This window comes from Sesamum indicum, linkage group LG7, assembly GCF_026168435.1.
Source record: "Sesamum indicum cultivar Baizhima isolate 11 linkage group LG7, ASM2616843v1, whole genome shotgun sequence".
Taxonomy (NCBI): Eukaryota; Viridiplantae; Streptophyta; class Magnoliopsida; order Lamiales; family Pedaliaceae; genus Sesamum; species Sesamum indicum.
Genome location: NC_142663.1, coordinates 13735542 through 13757649, shown reverse-complemented (window position 1 = coordinate 13757649; position 22108 = coordinate 13735542). Strand labels below are relative to the sequence as shown.

The following is a 22108-nucleotide window of genomic DNA, read 5'->3' as shown; positions in this document are numbered from 1 at the left end:
TGAATTTGGACCCTGCCTTCGGGTTCAATTCGGATGAATCTGTATTGGGCCGGGTCATCAGTCAACACCAAAGCCCAGAAATGATATAATTAAGACATATTTACAGCAACAATCGTCTGAAATTTGATGTAATTATACATAAATTTTTTATAATTTAAAAAAGTACATTTAGTACTTTTAAGTATTTCATCAAAGTTGTATGAAAATTCATATTTACCCCCAATTAACTTATTATAAACTTATTACATGTCAAATAAAACTTTTAGCATATGAAAGATGTACAAGAGTACTTTAAAATATTTTGATTAACTTACAATAAATCTATAACACATCAACCAGTGATAAATATAAATTTATTCTTTTTATTACATATCAATAAATTAGTAAATATTACTAATAAATTGATTTATTTGGTAAGCGAAAATAAATCTCAAATATACTAAGTGTAACTTTTTACACCGTAAAAAAATTACATATAATTACACAAAATTTCAAATAATGGTATAATTATTCCTGTAAATAAAATAGTGGAATTTAATTCTATTTCTTAAGTGTTAAAGCTTAAATTAAAATATTTTTATTTACATTTCTTGCCTCTTTTATCCTCCTCGTGTTTAATTAAATTATTATCATTTTTGCATCCATAGATTACAGAGTAAATGAAATTTATTAAAATTTTCCAGTTATATATCTTTCATCACAACGATCCATAAATTTCTTCTACTTTTACATGTTCAATGTAATCTGTTAATTTTTATTAACATGGACATTTATATACTTTGAAAATTCACCATCTAAAGCTCATAAATGGCTACACATACATTCCCCAAAATTTAATAAATTTTTCAGAAATTATGAAAATGGTACATCATTAGAACTACTCCCCGCCCCTTCTCTTTCTTTTATGAGGAAAATTGAGGTTGAGTTTCCAAAATCTGATGGCTCAGACGAGCAAATATTAACCCAAGCACCATATATCACAGACAAAAATGCGACCAAAATTCTCCAGAAAAGTATATTCGAATGCATATTTCCATGAAATGTAGCCTTTTATAGTGTGTTATGTAATACTGATATGGTGGAAGATAAACTTCCTTCAATAGCCTAGTCCACCGCCAATTCTTTGATTGTCTAGTTTAAATGGTTGTTCAGGTAGAGCAGGTTAGCCCACTGAACTTTTTACAGTATCAAAGCGGAGGGCTGATGTGCTGAAGGCCAACCCACGATTAGCTCATACTCCTGGGGAATGGGCTTTCTCATTTAGATTTGTCGCAGTTCCTTCCCACAACTCTGCTAAATCCTTCTTCATCCAAGAGAGGATGATTATCGGCCCCAATGTACAAGGTACCTGCATTCGTCATATAAATGGCTAGAAAATGAGAATTGCAAAGCTTCATTAGGTACTTCCATATTCAATGATAGAAGAACAGGACGAATGCAAGTTCTGGGTTTTCGTGATCCACTTTTAACATGCATCACAATCTTAGTGATATGCAGTATATACTGTTTGGGGAATGGGCATCACTTCAATCCCTTATTCAGTCACTATGACCTGACTAATGTAGCAGAGTTGTGGAGGAAATCATTGAAGGAAAAAAATTAGAAAAGTCCTGCACATGCTTACCAGGTACAGAAGTGCTGGTTGAGGTGAACGTGTCAAGATGCCAGCTGCTAAGGCAGTAAACAGGCCAATAGCATACCCGGAAAGGGCATGCCAAAAGTACTTGAACCCTTTTGAAGATTGTACATCCAAGGAAGTTGTGGAATCCCGGCTTTTTCTATGATCAAAACAGAGAACCAGTGCTAAAAGCATCGATGGAATAGCCTACAAGACAGATATAGAGAAACGTAACTGCTCAGTTTGTTGTCAACCATATTTCTTAAGCAGGTAAATGTCTTAGAGCAAAACAAAAGACAAAGAAATAGCAGAAAACTACTGAAGACAGACCCTAGAGAATCCTTGAATACCTACTCATGGTAAGAGAACGGTTACCATGGCAAACCACTGAAGGTAAACAACAATATTAGGAAGTTATTGATTGAGTCTAAGATAAGTTTATAGCGGAAGAACTTAACGTAAATGATGAGATAATACGAAAATGTTAATTACTGGAAGAGTCCAACTATATCTAAAAGCTCCACAAACTGAAAAGCTCAACCAAGATCAATCTCAGTAGCATATGAAAATTGCTCCATAGTTCCAAAGAGGAACAGATGCTAAAAGAAACTATCAGGTCGTGGAAAAGCAAAATGAGCATTCACTACATTTGCCCAGTAAAATATTTTACTCCTTTAATTACTTCAGTTCACCAAAAACATTAAAAGATCAATGACTAAAATGATCAAACATTCAGACTCAATATAGTACACAAAGAAACCAAAAGTTAATCAGAGATCAATTCTGAGGCAGGAGTATCGGCAATGTACATGCTACTACTGCATTATGGGGGACCGACAGTTAAGGGGGAAAGTAAGTAGGCAAAAGTTAATCTGCAGATTCGGCACTAACATAAGCAGTCACATCAAGCACAACTAAGTCAAACATGTCTAACAACAGGAATTCGAAACCAATTCGAGTGGCATGATAATCTTACCATGTCACCAAGACCAAGCATCATATAGTCAGATACATTATTTCCGGGTACTGCACCGCCTAACATATTCCTGGGGAAGACAATCTTGACGGGCAACTCAAGTTTTTTTGTTATTAACTGTAATCCAGGAAGACTCAGACTATTAGCTACTGTGTGGACTGGATTAGATGCTTGCTGTGTCGCAACTGATACCATAACGTTTGCCCCAAAAAACCTCTCTGAATAGAAAACCCAGAATACGTCATAGACAAACAGACATACAAGGAGCACAGCACAGATCTTGATATTGGGAAGTCGAACATGGCTGACAAAAGCGATACAGAGAGAGATACCCAACAAGTTGTTCAATATCCAGTGCCCAGAAACAAGCCATGCCACAACTAAAGCAACACAGAGAAATACTAGAACACTTTGGATCCTTGTAAATGACTTGGAACAACACCGCGATACATATGGGTCAGATAAGCTAAATCTTGACTTGACCTGAGCAATATATGGTGATAGGCAAAAGTATAAGGCTGATGCAGAGGCAACAGCAGTAAAAGCAGTGAGAAGTTGAGAGACAGAAGAAAACAAATAGAACATAAAAAGCAAGCTGCAAGAGCTCATTATCGGTATCATCAGTGCCTGAGACCTATCTAAAGTGATGGAAGCTTCTGACAGGTCACGGTTCCGCTCCATTTCCTTCCCATAATTCAGAGCTCTAGAAGCAGATGCATATGACACTACTATGGCTGTGACAAAGAGGGTGACTGAAGATGGTTCCAGCAAATAAGTGAGCTTCCAAAGAGGCTCCATGTTTGAAAAGATCCACTTCTCTAAGTCAAAAAAATAGTCTTAAACCACCTAAAAAGCACCTTCCTGTCAACAATAAGGACCAGACTGCATAAAACTTTTTCCCTTTGGAGATTGTATGAAAAGATTGCACAAAATTCTCGACAATCACCAGCAGCTAATGGATAATGCTTTCTTATCTGCTGTCATTTGACCAGAGAAATACCTGCAAATATGAAAAGGCATAATTTCATGAATAAGAAATTGTGCCCACATGATAAAGTACCAAATAATTCCGAATCAACAACATCAAAGAAGCAAATACACAATTCTAAGGCTACTAACAATAACAAACATCATATCTCAATGAAGAAACAATCTAAGCTGAACATCAAAAAGATTGCTTAGAATGAGCAAAAATAAACCATAAAGATTGCACATTATTTCCCTTTCTTTTCTTAACATCTTTTCTGACTCAACCCCTTGTTGAAAGATTTCCATCACAACTCATCAATTTTACCAGCAAAACTTGACCATTCAGAAGCAAGCGGAGAGCAAAACACGTCACCTCTCTCTTCATCCCCCCCCCCCCCCACCAACACACACACCTCTGAAACCCAAATCAAAACAACAACAAAAAAAAAGAAAAATAACCCAAAAGGTAGACAAGGAGAAAAATAACCAGACGAATTTAGCACAAAATACATTACATCATTAAAATACTGATGGGCTTCAGCAGAATCACAAAGAGTTGACTAAAATACTCAACCGTGAACAAGAAAAATAGGCATCAACCAAACAAATTTAGGAACAGACAGATCCTATGCAGAAACCGAAGAAAAGAAAATCGTAGATAAAAAATCAAATACTTAGTCAAATGCAAGGGGTCTATTCAAAGAATAAGATCACCTTTGACTTGAAATTCTTGGAAGGCGAAAGAGATTTTCCGCGACGAGCAAAGCAAGGACTGAATCACTGCCGAGAGTGAGACGTAATGGACCGATATTTTTTATATTTTCACTTTCACCCAAATATTTCGAGTAATTTATCAATTAGTTCATCGAAGTTGTGGAAATACGAATTAAGCCATGAGGGTAATAGAGAACTTGGGCCATTTTGGGTAATAATAGTGGGCTGGACGGAGCACCAGCCAGATGGCTCGTTCACTTGAAGCCCATTTACAGTTTTGCTGATTTTCAAAGTATAAATATTACTTTTGGTCCTTTAACTATGCCACTTATTTGAATATGGTCCCTTATATTTTCTTCTCATAAGATTTAGTCCCTCACATCTGAAAATCTCATCAAAAATTTGGTCATTGTCATTAAAAATTCGACAAAACTAACCGATTTTTGTCCAAAAAAAAAAAATTGTGTAAGTATTGAAATGAGTTCAAACCCGGGCACTTTTGTTGGAGATAAAGTGCCCTCACCATTTCACCAAACACATTCTATGCATTTTTTGTTGAAATAAAATAATTATTATTAATAAAATAAAACAAAGTATATTAAAAAAAAACATCTCAAAATCAATCATTATGATAGCCGTCTTAAAACTCCTATAAAAATTTTATATATCCTGATAACAAAAAATTAAAATATAACCAATCAAAAAATAAATAAATCCAAACAACGCCATATAACACAACATCGTCAATTATAATCATAAAAAAAAACCTTACATTCATGTCACCGATGATTTGGAAATATGTTTTGTGGAGTGATGAGGCCACATATTTTTCACCAGAAACACCAAAGTTTGAACACTTCTTAATCATTACATGATTTGTTTTAGGTAAATTCATTAGTTTTGAAGAATTTTTAACAACAATAACCAAATTTGATGGAATCTTCAAATACGATGGACTAAGTTTAATAAGAGGAAACGTGAGGACCAAATTCGGATAAGTAGCATAGTCGAGGGATCAAAAATGGTATTCATCCATTTTTTATGGTCAATTTTAAAACGCCATAAGCAATAAATATTTTTAATTTTCTAAATTATCTGAAAATGTAAATCTTTTTTATTTTGCCAATACGTTTTCTCCACAAATTTAGTAATATATTATTTGAAAAAACATATATTAGAAAAATAAAATTATAAATAAATTTAAATGTATCTTTCTATGGATACTCTAATAAACTTACAAGTGGAAACATTTATGGATAACAAAAATCTATAGAATAAACATTATTTTAATCAATTATATTATAATTTGTTATGAAAATTAATACATTAAACATTTTATATTTTGGTTTTATCTTAAAAAAAATGTTTTTTGAATTTTATTTTGGGATAAAAAATTCATTTTCATACTGCAATATTTTTTAATATAAGAACAAAGCAATTGATTATACAAATTATTTCCAACAATTTATTATGTGCTACGGAGGTTAGTATTTTTAAAATTAATAACTAATTAGCCCATTTATATGTGTATTTTTGTAATTTATTATTATTATTATTATTTTGTTTTAATTGAATCGACAATTTTGGTAGGAGAAATGAAGCTAGACTGTAATATACTCTATTTACCGGTCCGTTGGATAAGATGGAGAAGAGATACATATGTACAGATAGACACTCAGATGCAAAACCCTAATCGAAGATCGATCAAAAAACCCTAGCAATTATCCACTAGAAAACTCCTATTTTCGCATTGGAATTCAACATTTTGGAGCTACACGGAGAATACCTGGAACGGTTTTCGGTGACGTCGACGCTGCACTTCACCGAGATTGAGATTTTACTAGAATCCGGGAGATGAATGCGTTGACTACCACGATGACGTTTTGTCCGAGCTCGTTTCAGCTCAAATTGGCACTCGGGAGCCGGAAGTATCCATTTGCGTTTGTGCGGACGCGGTTGCCAGAGCTCGAACGGCGCAGTTTGAATTTCGTGTCGGTGGTGGTACGTAGCAGTGCGGTTGGCAGTAATGGAGTGGGACAACGTAGCTCTGGAAATTCCTCTTGGGTTAATGCGAATTCTTCAGCTGATGATTTGTCTGGTTGGGCCAATGCCGATGGTGAACCAGAGTCTGGTGATTCGAAGCGCAAGCAATCGCTTGTAGGTGAGAGCGTGTTATTTGTTTTTATGTTTCTGGCCATTTTAACGGCTACTTGTTTAATTATGATTGACTTCGGTATGTAATGAAAATGGTTTTGACTTTTGAGATACATTTCATTGATTGGAGTGCTAAAACATTTTGTGTTATGTTAGTGTCAACTAAACTTTGGCTTCCCCATGTTCTTATTCGATTGCTTTGGCCAGTTACTAGAACTGCCGTGCGTTGAGGGGGGCGTTTCCTTTATTTTTCAGTCGATAGAATTGTGCGATTTTCATGTATAAGTTTTCTGTCCGTTTTGTATAGATAGGTTTTCTAATATAAAATCAAAAGCGGAGGCCTATTAGTTTTGGGTGCCGTTTTTGGTAAATATGTCCATCTAAATATAGAATTCTTTTTCTGATTTGTCCTCTTGTAGACTGATAACACTTGTGAAGTAGTTTACTTTCAGGAATACTAGGAGCAGGAGCTGCTGGGGTTATTCTACTTGTTGGCCTCACTTTTGCTGCACTCTCTATAAGTAAAAAGAGTACTTCAGGTGAGTATATTATTCTTTTGTATTTGAATTGTTAACATTGTTCTGTGATGAACGGATGGCGCTGCATAAAACAAATCACAAATGGAAGCTATTGGACCTATCACAATTTCTCTAACAAATGTGGTATAAGGATTGCTCACTTGACAAGAGCATGGTACTAAAAGGATTCCATTTGAATAATTTTTACGATGGATCCGAGGAAATAATATAAATTTTCTAATAATAGATATACCTTCACCAATTTTTTCTTGTGGTTATGACTAGTATGTGTTTCTCTGGAGTCTCTGCCTTTTTTCGTTTACAATCTAATTGGTAGTTTGTTCTAAATGGACGGATTCTTATGTACAGGAGTTAAAAAAGAAATGGAGCCCTTAACAACACAACAAGAAAAGTCATTGTCATCGGATAACTATGAGGATGAGGCTGAAGAGGAGAAAAGTAAGGAGAAACTTGGGATGTTGGAGAGTGGTGGTGAAGAAAGCAAGACAGGTAAAGATGACGATTCTTCCTTATATAAAGAAAATAGGGAGGCTATTGAAAATAGAATTAGTGATGATAGTGGTTTGAGGCAGTCATCTGTTGATGGTGATCTCATGAATAATGCCTCCATTGCAACAGCTGCTCAAACAGAATCAGTTAGCAGTGACAGTCAGGTTTCTCCTGAATCCACTGATAAACCACCTATGTCCGATATAGCTGATGGCTCCTTTGATGTGCCAAGGATTCAGAGTAATAATAGCAGTGTAGCTTCTGGAAACCCCATTGAACCGAAAACCGAGGATCCTGCTGATGCCAAAATCTTAGAGCCATCTGCATTTGATGCTAATTCTGAAATTACTGGTCATCCAAATGAGGCATCCAACTTTAATGACTGGGAACAGTCGGGCATGTCACTAGATCCTGCTTCTGTTGATCCTTCAATTTTGAATAGCTCGGTCGAATTAGAGTCTGATGCAGTTACTCAATCAAGCATTATCCAAGACCTTGTGGAGTCTGGAAGTGTGATTTCAACCAGAGATATGGAGTCAAGTAAAGAACTTTTGACAGTGGATGTTTTGGTTGATGAGGATGATAAATCTGCAGTAGGGAAAATTCTGAATGGAACTGCATCAACGGTGGCACCTTTGGTACCAGAAGTAACGTATCAATCTGGAAATGAAAACCTTGAAACTGATTATAATGATATCAATGTTAGAAGATCCTTTTCTGAATCTGCAAATCCTGGAAACTTTTTCACTTCAGCTGGCATACCTGCTCCATCTGTTGTCTCTGCAGCTCTGCAGGTTCTGCCAGGAAAGGTTTTGGTGCCTGCTGTTGTCGATCAGCTTCAAAGTCAGGCATTATCTGCTTTGCAAGTTTTAAAGGTATGCCAAACATTGCTTTAGCAACTCAATTCTGCTTTGGCAAGGTGACATTTGGTCTCAAATTGCTCAAGGTTTTACCCATGTTGCATTCAAAGATCAAATTTAACTTGGTTGTCGGGGAAGTATGCAAATCATTTAATCAACTGTATTTGTTTAAGGTGGATCGCCGAAGTTGTTTACGAACATCTGTGTATTGAGTAGCACAACTGATATTTTTGTATTTGTAATTTCTTTGCTGGAAAAGAGAAACAGAGGAGACTGATGAATCCTGTGAGTTTTATGCAAGTCATTCTGAGCTAGTGACTGAAAGGAAGGAGAGAAGGTTGTATTGAGCATAAGAGTGTGAGTTTGAAGAACTCAGATGAGAGTATCTTCCAAATGTTGCTTGAGCAGCTTTTGAGTTCATTAGAACTGACCAATTGAGTTGTGTTTATAAAAAGCAAGGTGTCAATAACCTCTCCAGAGGCAGAAAAGCCCAGTTGACCCTTGGGTTTTCTACTTTTATTTCCCAACTGTGGTGGGAGTTTTTATTTAAGGAAGTCATTCGTATGGAACAAAAATTTTGAGATGATGAAAATGGAAAAATCACAGCATACACTGGTATATATTTAGCAAGTGCGAGAATTCTCATCTGTTAGGTATCACCAGTAACTTTTATTTTTGTCATTATCTGATAGTTCCTTTGATTAGGAAAATGCAACGAAAATTACAATATTTTATCTTTATGTCAAAGTTTAGTATGCATTTCCAATGGTCTAGAGATTCAGCTGCCAGAGTTGAACTACTTGTGAAGATTTGGACCTGATTCTTAATTTCCTGAGCTCTGCTAGGTGATCGAGGACGATATTCAACCTGGAGATTTATGTACTCGTCGGGAGTATGCTCGTTGGTTGGTTTTAGCCAGCAGTGCTCTTTCCAGGTGATAACTCTGCTGTTGTAGTAGGGGCAACAGAAGATTAAAAATTACTACAAGTGAAATTAAGAAGCTGTATTATAGATTTTGACTTCCTTTTGATTATTGTAGGAACACAACTTCAAAAGTCTATCCTGCTATGTACATTGAAAACGTTTCTGAACTTGCATTTGATGACATTACACCTGAAGACCCTGATTTTCCATCCATTCAAGGTTAACATTAGATATTGGGCGACTATCCGGAGGTTTTCTCATCCAATTGTTGTCGTTCGTGTTGAATTTTAGTCTCTGAAGGAGTTTGGTTATTGTCAGGCTTGGCAGAAGCTGGACTTATTGCCAGCAAGCTTTCAAGACGTGATATGCAGACAGATGAAGACCCAAGTCCTTTATTCTTCTCTCCTGAAAGGTATGCCTAATTGTTGTTCGTGAACCCACTATCTCCTTCTATTGAGTTAGCCTTTATTTTAAATTCTTGATTTACTTGTAGCATAACTATGTTGATACTTAGAGGCTAGACTAGAGAGGGCTGTTAATGGTTATGTGGTCTGTGCTGGTTTGTGGGAGTGAAGTTCCTGACCTGTTTCCTTGTTCTTTTAGTATTATTACTCTCCCCACAATATCGTGTTTCTAAATTGAACATTGCAGTAATTGTTTGTTCACTGGATTCACCTGTTAGTTGACCAAGACTTTCTCTGACTCATTAGAACTTGTGTTTGCACTTGTTCCTCAACTTGATTCCTGTGTCATTTGTCATGTGGCTATTCCTGCACAAGAATTCATTTTCAAGTGGTTCAAATATTCATCATATTTTATGTTGCAGCCCTCTATCACGTCAGGATCTTGTGAGTTGGAAGATGGCCCTAGAGAAAAGGCAGTTACCAATAGTCGACAGAAAGGTTATACAATGTTGAAAATGAGTTTGTTTGATTCACCTATTGCAGATAGCATTGAGATTGATAAATTTATATTTCCAACTGCCTTTTGCTGCAATTAGACCTTGCAGCATGTATCAGGCTTCATTGATATTGACAAGATCCATCCAGATGCCTGGCCTGCACTTGTAGCTGACTTAGCAGCTGGAGAGCAGGGTATCATAACCCTAGCATTCGGTGAGTTTCATCCACATAAGTGTCCTTCAGGCATGTGCGTCTCTTATGCATCAAGAGTTATTCTACCTTCTTATGTGACAGGATATACAAGACTTTTCCAGCCAGAAAAACCTGTGACAAAAGCACAGGCCGCCATTGCACTTTCAACTGGTGAAGCTTCTGCAATTGTAAGTGAGGAACTTGCACGAATTGAAGCTGAATCTATGGCAGAAAAGGCTGTTGCTGCACATAGTGCTCTGGTTGCTCAAGTTGAGAAGGATCTAAATGCAAGTTACGAGAAGGAGCTTGCCCTGGAAAAGGAAAAGATTTATGCTGTTGAGAAGTTGGCTGAGGAAACAAGGAGAGAAGTGGAGAAACTGAGGGCTAAGAGGGAGGAGGAAAATCTTTCGCTAATGAAAGAACGTGCAGCTGTTGATTCAGAAATGGAACTGTTCTCAAGGTTGAGGCGGGAGGTGGAGGAACAGTTGCAGACACTTATGAATGATAAATTGGAGATTTCATATGAAAAAGAAAGGCTGAACAAACTTCGAAGAGATGCTGAAACCGAGAGTCAGGAGATAACACGGTTACAGTATGAACTGGAAGTTGAGCGGAAAGCCTTGTCCATGGCTAGGTGAGATTTTTTTTTTCTTTTTCCATTTTTATCCTTTGTGCTAATATCAAGCTTCAATAAGCTTTTGTCTTTATTATTTTTATCCAGGGCATGGGCCGAAGATGAGGCAAAGAGGGCAAGGGAACAAGCGAAAGCTCTGGATGAGGCTAGAGACCGATGGGAGAGGCAAGGCATAAAAGTTGTGGTTGACAGTGACCTACGTGAGGAAGCTGAAGCTGGAGCTACATGGCTTGCTGCTGGAAAGCAGTTCTCAGTCGAAGAAACCATTGAAAGGTCTGAGAACTTAGTGGACAAACTTAAGAAAATGGCCGATGAAGTAAGAGGAAAATGCAAAGATACAATTAATAGAGTCATTGAGAAGATAGTCCTATTGATATCAAATTTGAAGGAAAGGGCAGGGGAGCTACAAGATGCTGCCAAATCAAAATTGGAAAGCTCTTTACAAAGGGTGCAGAATACATCTGCTGGATTTACTTCAACTGTTAAGGAAAGCGTGAAACGAGCTGCTGGAGATTGGAAAGAAGGTGTTGAGAGATTGTCACAGAAGTTCAAGACATGATTACGTCTGCCATTTCTGCACGTCAATCCTTTCTGAGAGTATAATTCACCCATTCTTCTGCTGTTTTTGTCCATTTCCAAAATGGAGCATAAGAAAATTGATTATAAGATTCTGATGGGATGAGAATAATGTACCAAGTAATTTCTGTGAAAGGAAATTGTACAAACACAACACCTCTTTTGTGAAATGGTTGTCATGTCCTGCGAGTAGTTCTGGAGATGAGCTTGAACACACGAGGTACCAAATTAAGTAAATACTCGTGTCTTTACTTGTCTAAGAAAGGGAATCACAAAAGAGCCTTAGATGCTGTTCAACTATGGTCCAAAGGATGACTTAATCACAAGGTTCACTCAGATAATCAATTTTTTAACAGGGCCGGGACTAGATACTCTCTTTGTAATTTTTTATATATCAATTTGGCATGGCTCTCTGAAAACAGAAGTTAGTTTAGCGTGCACTTCCAGACCACCACTAGTCCTGACAACCCCTTCGTATCCAAAATCCCGGGTACAACATTATCTTCAAAGTAAAACAATTCATGGCTAACAAAGCAGCTTGAGTCATTGAGACCAAATACTTCTACCCTCTTACGCTCATATCAAGATTTTGAGCAAGCCATGCAACTTGACTTCAATTGCTTACGTGACTTCTAATGACTTCAACCCACGTAATGGTATCAAATAACCTGATGACAGGCCAAAACACTTGTTTGCTGCACTTCATCGTCATTCCCAATTCACAGACTTATGGCAAAAGCAAATAGTAAGCATTGGCTTTGGGCTCGTCGCTCATAGGAAAATCAGTCACGTCTCATTTATATAATCAGAGATGCAAAAATGGAATATAAGCTGGTGCTAAAGCCAAAGACAAGTTTGTGATTGCAAATTCTGCAAAAAGATGAAGATAATACATCAAAGCTAAATGAAACTGTCTTCTAATCATTTATCTCGTAAGGCACAAGGCCAATGGAAACTCACTTCACTTCTTCTTCTCACCACCTCCAGCAGCCCTGTATGAATCCCCAAATCTAGTCAGTGACGGGATGTACAAATCACTATGTCTAAACTGAGCATATCGACAGGGAAGCCAAGGCATTTTATAAATGATACCTCACCTTTAAGATAAGAATGAAACAATAAAAAAACCTGAAAAATTCCCAGCACTAGCAAGAAAGAGAAGCCAAAGGATTCGCAGTAAATCACCTCATCTTGCGGAGAGCGCTAGCCATCTCCTCTCTCTTCTTCTTAGCCCTCTTGTGGGTGCCCAACTTTCTCTTGGCTACCTTCAGAGCACGCTTGTCCTTCCCAACTTTAAGAAGTTCAGTGATCCTCTTCTCATAAGGAGCAAATCCAGCAACTTCTCTGATAAGACTCCTTGCAAAATGCACTCTCTTGCTTGTTTTCTATATTTTTGTAGATTAAACAGGGAAAAAAATGAATGAAGAAGGAATAGGGTCATACTGCACAGTGCAACCATGTAGAGAGAAAGGACGATGCCATCCCAACTTTTCTCAACCAAGATAAAATACGGATTTAGCATATTTCTGAAAGCGCCAAGAAATTCATACTAAGAGCAATCTAAACTTTCAATTGAGGCTCGTAATGAGTTTGGATCCACAATTCAGCTTATAAAGAAAATCAATTTTAATTTTGGTTGGAAAGATTTATATCTCCATTTCTGTAGAGAAACCATGATCAAAGTAACAAAACATTGCATGTGATCAATCAATTCACCTTTCTTGTTCTCATCTTCTATAAACTTAAGTGCAAATTTCAGCTGTATATAGCATAACTAATAGGTCAAACAAGCTAATACATATTAATTCACATAATGATATAGAATAAAACTCCATGACATTAACTACCAATGAGCAACTAATAGAACTTACCCCTTTCCTGTCAGACGGGCGTGGTGCTAGTTCCTTTGGGGTAACAACATGCCCCTTCTTTAAACCTACAAACAACCCACTGTTTGGCTGCTTCGGAGCCATCACCTTACCTACATCCAAACAAGCAACCGTAGTTTAGTTTTTCGCCTATCAATCCTCCAATCAACAAATGTGTGTATTTCTCTCAAATTCCATTACAATTAAGCAACCTATATAGATGCAGCTTAATATACAGCAATGGTTTAGGAAACAAAAACTCACTAAGAAGTCGTCAACTTTCTTCAGAATACACACAACATAGACACAAACAGCACATACAAAATGTACAAAGATTGCTACTTGTTGCTATACACCAAAAATTTGCAAGGAGAAACAACGAGCGTATAAATAAAATCACATACGTATATTTCCGATGTTGTATAAATGGTCGTACCTTTTTCTCCGATCTGTCTGCAGTACGCCGCTAAAATTCCGAGGCGGAGGGTGAAGGAAAAGAAACTAGGGTTTATGGGGGACCTGTTGTTTTATATGAACTTGAAGACTGAGGACATGGTTGGGATTCAAGAATTGTACCAGGGTAAAACTGGGTTTTGACTCGTTTCTGAGATTAGGGCTGGATGTGGGCTTTTAATTGGGCTATTTGTGCTGGACTCCGTCTCAATCTTCATGATTAATTATTATGTAAGCCCATCCAAATGTTATCCTCATTTTGTGGGCCGAAAGGCGAAGCCCAATAACTTTTGGTATTTGAAAATAAATATTATTGACTTAATTTATGTAAGACCAATTTAATTAATTTTTTAACTCAATTCAATATTTGTAGTTTTTAGAAAGTTTAGTCTCGTCCGACCTGATAATCATCAAAATCACACTTTGTAAGTTTTTGTAGGTTTTAGTATAGAGTTAATCACATGTACAATTATATTAGTATATTGTAGTTGTCATACAATTATGTACATATATCGAGTATGCTTCTAACATTAATTATCGTAACATCGCAGCTGTCCTTCAAACTTCTCCGAAGTACCTTATTACCCTCAAACGTATCTTTATTTTCCATCATTATATATAGGAAACTTTCTTCTAACTTTTACATCGGTAATTTTAATATTTTACTTATTACGTGTTCATGAATATTAGTTCGAAAATATCACTATATAATTAAAAATCAGTTCATTATATTCTACCCATTACAAAAATAGTAACAAATACAAAAAAATTTAAATAAAGAAAAAGACAGTGAGAATTCTGAACTTTTAAAAAATGAAGCTCACTACATCTCATATTAAAGAGCCACATTATTATTTTATTTAAAGTTCAGAAAGTCGCATTATCTTTTTTTTCTTTTTTTTTTTTTTCAAAGATGGCCTTTTTACCTATTATTTCTTTTTCAATAGGGGTTGCATTTAACTCAATTAAAAATTTATTTGTTTATCAATACTATTTATAGGGATTAGAGTACCACATTTTGTTGTTAACTAATTTATACTTTTTATGATAAAATAACTAACTTATTTAATTTTTTAAAATTTTTATTAATTGATAAATTATTTTTTTTTTCCTTTTTTTATCAATATAATAGACTGATTTATATATTTCACTTTTATTTATAATATATTTTAAAAAATAAAAAATTATTTATTATATACATATGAAAACACAGCATGCAGAAGAACTAGTTATTATTAAAAAGAATCTGGTTTGAGTATAATTGGTTAGTTGACTTACAGCCTGCGGACAACCGTGAAGTTCTTGGATGGACCGGGTCCTCCTGTCCCAACATTTCTGTAACATTTGTCTTTTGATTGTTTCATTTTCTTCTTCATTTTCACCAATCATGAATGATTCTTAGTACAAGACAGCCCTCCTTTTCATATGTCCCCAAACTGAGAATTCTAATTGGATGTTTGGTGATAAAAATCCTCACTTTCTTGGATCAGACATGAAATTTAGTACGTGGTTTCTTTTATATTTCTCTTGGGATGCTTAGGAATATCCGTTTTGGTGTTTCAACTCAGTAAGCAGTAGCCCGAGAGGTGGAAATCCATTGCTAGTTTCTATGTTGTCATCTACATAAGCTTGCCGTTCTAATCTTGGTTATTTCTTTGATGTTTCTCTTACAAAGTTGACAAAGTGAAAACTTTTGTGTACAGAAGTTATTGCATTGTAGTACTTTGTTGTATTCATTTGTTTGTTTTTGGAAGAATTGCTTGTTTTATTGGTTTTCCTGTTCTTCAAGTGATTTATAAGAAATTTTAGCATTTTCCCTTTTCAGATTTGCAGTTTCAACTTTCAAGTTCTCTTGTAGCTTTGTTCGGAAAGCTTTCAACACAAATTGTATTGTTGTGACATATTTCTCCAATCAAATGAAAGAGCTTTGAATCATTTTCCTTGTCTTTTGATGTTGGTCCATTTTGAAATCCTTTGAGTTTAAAACTACACCTCCTTCCCCCCATCATGCTTAGATATTAGGAGACGATGTCGATTCTTTGTGGCCTTCCCTTTCTTGAGTGTATATACTGCCTAGCATGTGCCCGGTGGGTGTGGAAGAGGTGTCTACACAATGCCGGCCATGACAGTGAGACGTGGGGCCAAGCAACGGCTGATGAGTTTGAACCCGTCCCTAGGCTATGCCGGTACATTCTGGCTGTCAAAGAGAATGATCTTAGACAGCCTCTTCGGGCGCCTCCGCTAGGGTATGGAGTTGATCCCGATTGCGTGGTTATGAAAAAGAGTTATACGGACATACGCGGGAAAGTGCCCCCATACTTAATATATCTAGATCATGACCATGCTGATATAGTTCTTGCTATAAGAGGCCTCAATTTGGCAAAGGAGAGTGACTATGCCGTTTTGCTGGATAATAAGCTTGGGAAGATGAAGTTTGATGGGGGGTATGTTCACAACGGGCTGTTGAAGGCCGCAGGGTGTATTTTGGATGCAGAATGTGAAGTTTTGAAGGAACTTGCTGAGAAATATCCAAATTATACGCTGACTTTCACGGGGCATTCTCTAGGCTCAGGTGTGGCGGCGTTGTTGACGATGGTGGTGGTGCAGAATCGAGACAGATTGGGGAACGTTGACAGGAAGAGGATCAGGTGCTTTGCCATTGCACCTACCAGATGTATGTCGCTTAATTTGGCTGTGAGATATGCCGATGTCATTAACTCTGTCGTTCTTCAGGCAAGTTGCTAACTTGTATTCTCCTTATGACTTGTTATCAGTGCATATAAACAAACTTAGGACAGGGCTCCAAGGTTGCAAATAGATGAAGAGAAATCAAGTTGGATAAATTTTCTTATTCTTTTCTCACCGTTGATGCACCCTGGATTGGCTGCTTTGCTTGCTTCTGCACATTGATCTACAAATATGCAGTATGAACGCATATACTTGGTCGGATTGAAAACGGCACTTCTTTATTGAAACAGGACGACTTCTTGCCTCGAACGGCCACCCCCTTAGAAGACATCTTCAAGTCACTATTCTGGTAATAAGTTGCCACAGTTGGTTCCAGTCTCTACCTCATCTCCAATTAAAGAACTGTTTGTTTTCTTACTCTTGCCTCTTCTTCTTGAACAGTTTGCCTTGCCTATTATGCCTAAGGTGCATGAGAGATACATGCATATCAGAGGAGAGGATGCTCAAAGATCCAAGGAGGCTCTATGCGCCCGGCCGTCTTTATCACATTGTCGAGAGAAAGCCTTTCAGGTGGATGAAGATTCCTTTTCCCTTTGAGAATAAGACATGTATCATTAATGTTTGAGACGTAATTTAAACCTTTGTAGCAAAATCAAATACAAGAAAACAGATTTTACATTGTTCAGAAATGAGTTTTTCCCATGTTCAAACTTACCCCCTGCTATAAGGTATATGTTAAACACTCCAAACAAGTCTTTTACTTTCTTTGCTGTTTCTCAGTCTGCGGATGTCTGAGTTCTTTCTTTTATGTTTCTATTTCTTATATTAGTGCTCGATCATCTCCGAATTCCTAATTCCCCTTTCTTGATGTAGATGTCGAAGATTCCCTCCAGTTGTCAGGACTGCAGTTCCTGTGGACGGAAGGTTCGAGCATATAGTTCTCTCTTGTAACGCCACTTCCGACCACGCTCTTCTTTGGATAGAGAGAGAAGCTCAATGGGCTTTGGAAGTAAGTTTGTCTGTCCATCACCATGCTGGCTTGAAGAGATTCTCTCTTTTACAACATGGTCTAAACCTCAAACACATACTCCATGTTCCCTTGTCTTTAACACATGATGTCTGGATACAGTTGATGCGAGAGGAAGATCACGCATTGGAGATTCCTGCAAAACAGAGGATGGAGAGGCAGAAGACGCTAGCTAAAGAGCACAGAGAAGAGCACGAGGCCGCCCTGCACAGAGCTGTTACCTTGGCCGTTCCCCACGCTTTCTTGCCTTCTCAGTATGGCACGTTTGATGAAAAGGACAACAATGCATCCAAGAACACGGCCGGCGATTCTTCCACAGGATCATCAGCAAAGAGCACGAGTAAAGAGAGCTGGTACGAACTGATCGATCGCCTGTTTGAAAGGGACGAGTCGGGCCACATGGTGCTCAAGAAACCTCTCCTTGCCGATTGATCATCGCGCAGTATTCGTTTACCGAATAATGTATCCGATGTTCTTGTATCTGTCGATGAGTTTGTATGTGAATTGAATGTAGAAGATTACCAAAGTTTTCCATTGTCAAGTGCAATTTCAGAAACCAGTGACTTTGCAATCAACTTACATATGTTTTCGTTCTTGTTAATTTATATTTCATCTTCTGGACAACCTATGGCTGTCTTCCACAAAATTTAGCAAATAACTGTACGTTATTTGAAAAATTATAAATGTTTTTTTAAATAAAAAAGTAGCTCATATGGTGAATTGGTAGTTACTACTTTACTCATGTTGAGTTGTTTTGCTCTTTAAAAAACGCTTGAGAAAATATGAAAAAATTTGAAAGTGTGTAAAGTAAATAATTCATAGGGCATATTACTCTATAAAATTATGGTTCATAATTTAATAGGGCATTTTATTCAGTTCACAAAAAAAATTGGGTGAAAACCTAAAAAACTAACGAAATAAGCTTATTGTTAAACGGTCTAAAACTAAGGGCTAATTTGTGATTTTCGAAACAAGAAAAAAGTATTTATAATTACAAGAAACTTTAAGGTAGGTGGCTATAGTTCACATTTTTTTAAATTTGTTTACTAATAACGATAAATGAATTATAACTAATTTCGAGAGCAATACATCGATTCCATTAATATACCTAATAATAATAAATAATTTTTAAACACTCATGTAAATAAATACCCAAATGTCGTGTGCGCAAACTTTATTCGAGATATTCATGAACTTGTCCTCACATGATTAAATAGGGTAAATTATAAGGACAATTTTTGAAATTTGATATAATTCCGAATATTTTTTTATTATTTGAAAAATTGCAAATACTCCTGATGTTTGACGAAATTATGTAATTCTTGGATGGAAGTATGAAATTATCGATTTTGTCTTTACTGTATTTTTTTTAATTTTTTTTAAAAATATTAAAAATTATAAAAGGATAGAACGGGGTCGATGAACTTTTTTTAAAATTGTAAAAAAACTATAAGTTTTAATTCACAAGAATATTTTGATCAATTTATTATAAAAAAATAAATAAAAACCTAATGAATTAGATTAATTATTAGACTGTTGTTAAAATTAGGAGGATATTAATAATTTTTTAAATAATGAGAGTTATCTGTAATTATGAATAAATTCGCACCGAGTAGCTAAAATAGAAGGGAAATATGCAGCAGCATTTCTTCCCCTGGAAACAACGGTTCAATTACTAGCCCTTTGCAGAGCCATCAATGGCGACCCAACTCTTAATTCTCCACGTATTTTTGCTGGCGAGCGCGCTTGGTGCCTCTTTCGCTCAAATGTGAGGAACCCCTTTACGTTTTTCCGCTTAATTTTGGCTCTAATTTGCATTAAATTGTAATCATACTCTGCAATATTGGTTAGTTTTCAGATAATTACAGATCTACACGCAATCTAAAGTTTCCTTTTTTGAGATATAGGGTCCTAAGTTTCTTGGATCGTAGACGTATAATATTATTAGTTGTAATCAAGAAAACAATTAATGATGGATTTATGTTTTTTTTTCACTGATGGAAATGAAAAGGCTTCAATTTTGTCTGTGGGAGCTGGAAATGGTTGGTGCTCATCATGTGATTATCTTCATATTTCAGAAGCTTTTGTTGAAAGTGGCAATGAGAAGAAGTGGATAGGTTGAACTTTATTGAGATTAGATAACTGTGCTGAATTTGGACAACTGTGAAACTGCAGTGATGTTTGACAGGAATTTCTGTCTCCATTGCAGGCCGTTATTTGTTTCTTACTCAGATACGTGTTTCTTGTTTTCGCTGGAAAAATAAACAATGTATAAAAAATTAAAGTATGGTTTTAGTATAGAGAATGACATGACGCAACTTAACAGCTGAGGCTCAATGTATAAGTATGCTTAAGGTGCTTGATCAGCATCCCGTGTGTTTAGAATTCCGGAACTAACTGCCTGCTGGTCTCTATGAATCCAAACTTACGAGATTTTCACTTTCCAAGCTTTTCAGCACATTGGTCTGTAGATTTCATATCGTCCAACTTAGCTGGATTATGTTTAGTTTTCTGGAGTTATATACTTCTAACAGCCAGTTACTGTAGACCAAATACTTTGCATTGAGAGCTCCATTAGAACAATTGTTTCCCTTAAGTAGAAGGGGTATGAAATGTCAAGCCTAATAGAATTCCATTTGCAATTGTGTAATTTCAGTAGCCGAAAGGAATTGAGAAGCAAAGAGATAAGCCAAGATCAAATGCAGTCTAATAGTATTGATCCATCACAAGTCATTCAACTCTCATGGCAACCAAGGTCAGGTAATCCAAAGAACCAATGGCAATGTTACATCTTTATGCAATCCGTGGCTGGTGAAACCATTTATCCTGATTACAAATTTCAGGGAATATGCATTTATTATTCCAAAGATGTTAGAGTTTCTGTGCTTTGGTGTATGTGCTAGTGGTATCTGAATTTTGTGCTGAGATATTAAGATGTTTGATTTCATATTATGCTAAGCCTGCAATGGGCATAATAACATTATCTTTTCGGGACAGGGTCTTCTTATATAGGAACTTTCTCTCGGACGAGGAGTGCGATTACCTGATTTCTTGGGTACATGCTTCTTTCTTACCTATGTTACGCATGCACATTTCTTTTTGCCTATATCTTTTAGCCTATATTTTGGTTTTAGGTCCATCGGAAGAAAAGCCATAATATGCAGGTCGATGATCTACCACAATCATATCTCATGGATACAGATGTAAGTTTCTAGTTTTCGAAACATGTCCTATTACCCAAATAATATACGCAACAATTCGTGATGCAATATTTTGTTATTTCGGACTATTTCAATGATATGTCTGCAGGATGAAATAGCTAGAAATATTGAGGACAGAATTTCTGCTTGGACTTTTCTTCCCAAAGGTATATCTATATTGTGCCATGTAACTCTAGTTTCCAGAGAAGTGTTTTATGTATCACCTTTTCTAGCTATTGTATAATTATGCAATTCTACCAAAAAAAAGAAAAGAAAAGTATAATCCTGTAATTTGTTGTTTTGCAGAGAACAGCAAATCCCTGCAGGTTCTGCACTTTGGACCTGAAGACTCCAAACAAAAGTACAGTTATTTTCATAACAAGGCTGCTGAGGAAGTTGGTGAACCTTTATTGGCAACCGTTATTTTGTATCTCTCAAATGTCAGTCAGGGTGGGCAGATACTTTTTCCCCATTCCGAGGTAATGGAGAAACTAATCTTGTTCCCATCATTGCTATTAGTGTTACCTGCAATTTGATTTTTCCCCAACTGTGATGTCATCCGCTACAAACTTACTGCAGAACAGAGTGTGGTCTGATTGCACGAAGAGTAGCAAAATCTTAAGACCCAGTAGAGGAAATGCTATTGTATTCTTCAGTTTACACCTTAATGCAACCCCCGACAAGAGTAGTTTCCATGCCAGATGCCCTGTCCTTGAGGGTGACATGTGGTGCACCACCAAATTCTTTTATCTGAAAAGCATTAATGCTGAAAAGGTTAGGTCAGATTCTGATAATGCAGATTGCACCGATGAAGATGATAATTGTCCTCGTTGGGCTTCCATAGGGGAGTGCCAAAGGAATCCCATTTTCATGGTTGGTTCTCCTGATTACTACGGGACATGTAGGAAGAGCTGCAATGCATGCTCTTTATGATAGCTACAGTCATGTGTATTCATCTCATACTATCTTCTCTTTTCCTTCAACTTCACGATGAAAGAAAAACCGATATGTTGGTTACTGTTATGTATCTCCTGTTTCTTGTCAATTATTGTTCACATGGTTGACAAAGCAACATATTCATTTTTACCTATATGGCAACAAAAATTTATGTATAGACACATATATTGCTGGCGAAAAACAAGCTATTGATTATGTCAATTTCTGATCCAAGAAAGTTTATGTGCTGTTACCTCTTTGCTCCTCTATACAAACTGGACGTTGGCTAAGCAGACAACCAGTTTACGCTAATGGGTTGGGAAAGACTAGTCAAGGAAATTCAAGCATCCTTGCTTGTCTTGGTTAAATAATGTAGTCTGAAAGCAAAG

General features: G+C 36.5%; 5 protein-coding genes across 9 annotated transcripts; 3 read left to right on the top strand and 2 right to left on the bottom strand.

Annotated features, from left to right (window-relative positions):
* Window positions 1-990: 990 nt before the first annotated feature.
* SPPL1 (SIGNAL PEPTIDE PEPTIDASE-LIKE 1) lies at window positions 991-4422 on the bottom strand. Of its 2 annotated transcripts, none has more exons than XM_011086123.3 (5): window positions 4278-4422; window positions 3541-3594; window positions 2595-3455; window positions 1625-1825; window positions 991-1348 (listed from the first exon to the last, which is right to left on the bottom strand). In XM_011086123.3, exons 3-5 carry the CDS (start codon window positions 3390-3392, stop codon window positions 1232-1234), a joined length of 1116 nt encoding a protein of 371 aa, XP_011084425.1. In that variant the 5' UTR covers window positions 3393-3455; window positions 3541-3594; window positions 4278-4422; the 3' UTR covers window positions 991-1231. The 2 variants fall into 2 exon arrangements, with proteins under 2 accessions (XP_011084425.1, XP_020551125.1); XM_020695466.2 differs by lacking the exon at window positions 4278-4422 and adding an exon at window positions 4079-4218.
* Window positions 4423-5895: 1473 nt separating this feature from the next.
* On the top strand, window positions 5896-11747 carry LOC105166682 (GPI-anchored adhesin-like protein). 2 transcript variants are annotated; one of them, XM_011086125.3, is made up of 11 exons: window positions 5897-6438; window positions 6884-6970; window positions 7319-7459; window positions 7589-8334; window positions 9165-9253; window positions 9359-9462; window positions 9562-9655; window positions 10070-10145; window positions 10244-10358; window positions 10440-10971; window positions 11059-11747. In XM_011086125.3, the coding sequence occupies exons 1-11, from the start codon at window positions 6132-6134 to the stop codon at window positions 11528-11530; spliced, it is 2763 nt and encodes a 920-aa protein (XP_011084427.1). In that variant the 5' UTR covers window positions 5897-6131; the 3' UTR covers window positions 11531-11747. The 2 variants fall into 2 exon arrangements, with proteins under 2 accessions (XP_020550970.1, XP_011084427.1); XM_020695311.2 differs by having other exon boundaries at window positions 5896-6438; window positions 7319-8334.
* Window positions 11748-12321: 574 nt separating this feature from the next.
* LOC105166681 (large ribosomal subunit protein eL36y) lies at window positions 12322-14004 on the bottom strand. Its single transcript, XM_011086124.3, has 4 exons — window positions 13852-14004; window positions 13419-13528; window positions 12733-12932; window positions 12322-12539 (listed from the first exon to the last, which is right to left on the bottom strand). Exons 2-4 carry the CDS (start codon window positions 13518-13520, stop codon window positions 12509-12511), a joined length of 333 nt encoding a protein of 110 aa, XP_011084426.1. The 5' UTR covers window positions 13521-13528; window positions 13852-14004; the 3' UTR covers window positions 12322-12508.
* A 1175-nt stretch (window positions 14005-15179) lies between these two features.
* On the top strand, window positions 15180-18176 carry LOC105166684 (uncharacterized). Its single transcript, XM_011086128.3, has 5 exons — window positions 15180-16601; window positions 16847-16905; window positions 16998-17126; window positions 17430-17565; window positions 17686-18176. Exons 1-5 carry the CDS (start codon window positions 15897-15899, stop codon window positions 18013-18015), a joined length of 1359 nt encoding a protein of 452 aa, XP_011084430.1. The 5' UTR covers window positions 15180-15896; the 3' UTR covers window positions 18016-18176.
* A 1018-nt stretch (window positions 18177-19194) lies between these two features.
* On the top strand, window positions 19195-21957 carry LOC105166685 (Oxoglutarate/iron-dependent oxygenase). Of its 3 annotated transcripts, none has more exons than XM_011086129.3 (7): window positions 19195-19351; window positions 20240-20338; window positions 20581-20638; window positions 20718-20786; window positions 20893-20950; window positions 21090-21262; window positions 21363-21957. In XM_011086129.3, the coding sequence occupies exons 1-7, from the start codon at window positions 19281-19283 to the stop codon at window positions 21714-21716; spliced, it is 882 nt and encodes a 293-aa protein (XP_011084431.1). In that variant the 5' UTR covers window positions 19195-19280; the 3' UTR covers window positions 21717-21957. The 3 variants fall into 3 exon arrangements, with proteins under 3 accessions (XP_011084431.1, XP_020550966.1, XP_020550965.1); XM_020695307.2 differs by having other exon boundaries at window positions 21368-21511; XM_020695306.2 differs by having other exon boundaries at window positions 19211-19351; window positions 20240-20343.
* Window positions 21958-22108: the final 151 nt, after the last annotated feature.